At 54.2% G+C, this 4,225-nt stretch overlaps 1 protein-coding gene across 3 annotated transcripts; it reads left to right on the top strand.

The window, feature by feature from the left end:
* The first annotated feature begins 1,452 nt into the window (after positions 1–1,452).
* On the top strand, positions 1,453–3,607 carry LOC123146362 (polysialoglycoprotein). Of its 3 annotated transcripts, none has more exons than XM_044566016.1 (3): positions 1,453–1,700; positions 1,804–2,930; positions 2,970–3,607. In XM_044566016.1, the coding sequence occupies exons 1-3, from the start codon at positions 1,670–1,672 to the stop codon at positions 3,357–3,359; spliced, it is 1,548 nt and encodes a 515-aa protein (XP_044421951.1). In that variant the 5' UTR covers positions 1,453–1,669; the 3' UTR covers positions 3,360–3,607. The 3 variants fall into 3 exon arrangements, with proteins under 3 accessions (XP_044421951.1, XP_044421952.1, XP_044421950.1); XM_044566017.1 differs by having other exon boundaries at positions 1,804–2,980; positions 3,098–3,607; XM_044566015.1 differs by having other exon boundaries at positions 1,804–3,607.
* The last annotated feature ends 618 nt before the right edge of the window (positions 3,608–4,225 follow it).

Genomic DNA, 4,225 nt, shown 5'->3' with positions numbered 1-4,225 from the left:
CTACTGACTGATTACCAAGTTAGGCCAAAAGCCTAAGCTTGGGGAGTACGTATTTTCACCGACATTACATTCATGTTCACACATTCCAGTTGTTGGTGTTCACACTTTTTCATTGTATTATCCATGTTAAATTTGTTTTCTCGCTTTCTTTTTGTGTGCTTGAAAAACTTTGAGAAAATACAAAAATATTTCCTACTTCATTTTGACTTTTCTTTATAGAGTAGTTAGTTGTAGCACTAAAAACAAAACCCAAAAAGATTAGTTCAGGGGCTACTGACGGTGTCATAGGCTAGGGGGTGCTAACCACGTCGGCCTGCCAGTCATGGGCGGGGCCGAGGACCCCAGATAAGCAAAGAATTGTCCATGCTTACTATGACCCTCGACATACTTAAGATGAAATCCTCCAAAGACTTGGTGCACACTTCAATACACGTTCAAATCATCGGCAAGCTTATCCCTAGATGTAACCGACCTACATGTAACCCTAGGTACCCTCGGTCCCTGTATAAGCCGAGGGGTTTTAGCCCGTAGGGTTAAGCTAAGTTAAGTTAGATTCATACATACGATCTCGAGGTAGAACATCATGTACTTTCTACTCCATCACAATCAATACAACAGAAGCAGGACGTAGAGTTTTACCTCTTTAAGAGGGCTCGAACCCGGGTAAATATCGTGTCCCTAGTTCATCTTGTTACCATCTAGCCAAGATCACCAGCTGGGGACCCCCTTCCCGAGATTCGCCGGATTTAACTCCGATAGGGGCAGGCTGGGGCTCGCCAGAGCACGGCCTGAGGCGGTGGTCAACGCGGGGTGGGGAGCGCCACGGAGTCGCGAGAGCAGGGCTCATGAGCAAATCTGGTCAACCAGATTTAAGCTACCTAGAGTGTAGAAATGAGTCATCAATATATCTATATATTTGATATTGTAGATAGAAATAGTTTTCTCTATTAATTTGGTCAAAGTTTGTAAAGTTTGACATTCAATAAAAATCTATACACACTACATAGTACATTATAGAATAGAGAGTAGCGCGAACCAACATGTGGTTGGATGGTTAGGAGGACAGTGGTATTCCTAGCCCATCAGGATCGAAGTCCTAGACCTGACATTTGTGCTTGCATTATTTCTGGATTTATTTCAGGCTTTCGGCGATGTTCGTTCAGTGGGAGGAGACGTTCCTGTCGACTGCGAGGCGTTTGCGATGACTTTGTAAAATCTTAAGATGCTATGTCGGCTCAGTCTCTCGAAGATGCTCATGTATGTGAGTATGTGACCGACTTCGATTGTACCGTGTTAAAAAAAATATAGAGCGAGTAGTAGATATTTTCTTTTCTCTCAAAAGACACCGACCAAAGAGGCAAACCCCGACGCGACGTATCACCGGCCAAAATATCCTGGACGAGTTTGGCACGACGCGTAGGTCGGCTGGCAAGTATGGTCGGCACAGCAATTTCAGTCGGCAGGGAGCAGCAAATTAAATCCAGTCGGCACGGAGCAGCAGCACCACGCGTCTCCACCCACCCCACGTCCACCTGTGCGTCGAGGTGCGCTCGCCTCCCGCGTTCTGCTCCACTTGTATTATATCTATCCATCCTCGATTGATCTAGGCTTTCACCGTCTCGCACACACAGAGGGAAAGCAGCTGCACCGTACCGACGTAAGTGCGACGATGGACGCGCCGGCCCCCGACAACATCGCCGGTGAGTAGTGCGACACCGAATTTCGTCTCTGGATTCCCCCCGGCACGTCGTCGCCATTGCTATATCCGTTATTGATTTTGCTTGCAACTGTGTGTGCCTGCAGCTGAGGAGGGCGGGCAGCAACAGATGCACCAGGACGAGAAGGAGCACAGGCCGATGTTCAGGAGAGTCAAGGACAAGATGAGGAAGATCAAGAACACCATCGCCGGCCACGGCCACGATCACGATCACGATCACGAGCAGGACACCGGTGGCGGTGATAGCAACAGCACCGGCGAGGACGAGGAGGATGCGGCGACGAGGGAAGCCAAGGTGGAGAAGGGCGGATACCAGCAGCAAGTCGTCGAGGACAAGCCCATCTTCGCGGACTCCAGTCCCGAGCACGACGACGCTCCGGGGGTGCGACTTGGTGACCTTGGCGCCCCGGCAGCGGCGCAGGAGGTGAAGCGCGACGACGCTCCGGGGGTGCGGCTTGGTGACCTTGGCGCCCCGGAAGCGGAGCAGGAGGTGAAGCGCGACGACGCTCCGGGGGTGCGGCTTGGTGACCTTGGCGCCCCGGCAGCGGAGCAGGAGGTGAAGCGCGACGACGCTCCAGGGGTGCGGCTTGGTGACCTTGGCGCCTCGGCAGCGGCGCAGGAGGTGAAGCGCGACGACGCCGCGGGGATGCGGCTCGGCGATTTGGGCGGCCCGGCGTCGGCGCAGGAGGTGAAGCGCGACGACGCTCCGGGGGTGCGGCTCGGCGGTCTCGGCAGCCCTGTCATCGAGGACCCGGCCGTGCCGAACTCGAGGACGCCCATGCCGCGAGGTGGCCAAGACATCGGCACGACGGACGCCATCCGTAACTTCGAGGCGATGACTGTGTCAGACGACCCCAAGCAAGTCGGCGCACGGAAGATGGACGTCGACGTGAGCAAAGAGTATGAGGCAATGCCGGTGTCGGACGGCACCGGGGAGGAATGGAACGACGCACCCACGGACGCCGACTACACCTGGAGCGACACGGACAGGCTCAAGAACACGGCAGCTGACACGGTATATGAGAAGGTCGCCGGCGTCGGCACGGTCATGGCGAGCAAGGCGCAGGAGGTCACCCCCGGCTTCGGCGCTGGCGGGAACGCGCAGGACGACTCCAGCGCAACTGCCGCCCCTGAATCGGTGACCGCCGGTGCAGGGAAGAGGGACCTCGACTTGCCGCAAGAGGGAACGCGGGCGTCCTACACCGGCACGGAGGGGCTGAAGAACGCGGCCACGGGCGCGACGGGCACGGAGGGGCTGAAGAACGCGGCCACGGGCGCGACGGGCACGGAGGGGCTGAAGAACGCGGCCACGGACGCGACGGGCACGGAGGGGCTGAAGAACGCGGCCACGGACGCGACGGGCACGGAGGGCGCGCCTGGCGCGACGTACACCGACATGATCAAGTCCGCGGCGGCGGGCACCACGGAGTACGGCAAGAAGCTGGCGAGCACGGTGTACGACATGATCAAGTCCGCGGTGGCGGGCGCCACGGAGTACGGCAAGAAGCTAGCGAGCACGGTGTACGAGAAGGTCGCCGGCGTCGGCACGGCCGTGGCGAGCAAGGCCCAGCAGGTGACGACATCCGCCGGCACCGCGGTGCTTCACGGCGCGGCTCCAAGGACCAACACGAATGTGATGTGAAGTGCAGCGTGTGATCGATCAGTGCGCCGTGGTCGATCGTGGGATCGATCGCTGGAATAAGTCGCCTGGTTGGTGTTTGGGTTCATCTGGGGCTTCATCGTTCCTATATTTTGGGCAAAACGTGTTCCAGAAGTGTTCGTGTGAGTTTCACACTTTTTGTATGTCTGTAAATCATGTACGGTACGCGTGTGTATGTACATGTTTCTGTCTGTCTGTCTGTCTGTCTGTCTAAATTCTTTTCAACTTCACGTGTGTAATCTGTGTGTTCACTCGATGTTTCTTCGTCTGTCTTCTTCTGCTCGTCGTTGCCAGAGGATTTGTGATCCACCTGATCAGCTAACACGCTCAACTTCTTTAGCAGCCTTGTACTGCAACCGTATTGGGGAAGTTCTTCAGCAACTTGGTGAAAAAAAAATAAGTTCACGGTATCTCCAAGTTCCCCAAAAAAATGAAGGTGGAATTGGAGAAGTTGTGCCCCAACATCTTGAAAACAGCCCAGCTCCCCTTCTATAATGCCTCTTCCAATGAAATGGTGCTTAGATGAGTTGCTAAATGCATTAAGGCCATGTTTGTTTGGTCTTTTGCAGCTTTTTCATTTATGCTTTTGGGACTCCAAACAACATCCGGTCATCAAATCACATAACTCATATAACACTATATCGTCAACGAATGTTAAGCGTGCGGACCCTACGGGTTCGAGAACTACGAAGACATGACCGACACACCTCTCCGGTCAATAACCAATAAAGAAATCTGGATGCCCATATTGGCTCCTACATATTATACGAAGATTTTTATCGGTCGAACCGTTATGACAACATACGTAATTCCCTTTGTCCATCGGTATGTTACTTGCCCAAGATTCG

This window comes from Triticum aestivum, chromosome 6D (assembly GCF_018294505.1).
Source record: "Triticum aestivum cultivar Chinese Spring chromosome 6D, IWGSC CS RefSeq v2.1, whole genome shotgun sequence".
Taxonomy (NCBI): Eukaryota; Viridiplantae; Streptophyta; class Magnoliopsida; order Poales; family Poaceae; genus Triticum; species Triticum aestivum.
Note: the sequence above shows the minus strand (reverse complement) of the source record. Positions and strands in the feature narration are given on the sequence as shown.

Bases quoted from the DNA above. Each gene is read 5' to 3' on its own strand.
- LOC123146362 (XM_044566015.1), top strand. From the start codon at position 1,670: ATGGACGCGCCGGCCCCCGACAACATCGCCG. The intron at 1,701-1,803 runs GTGAGTAGTGCG...GTGTGCCTGCAG, and splicing joins GGCCCCCGACAACATCGCCG to CTGAGGAGGGCGGGCAGCAA.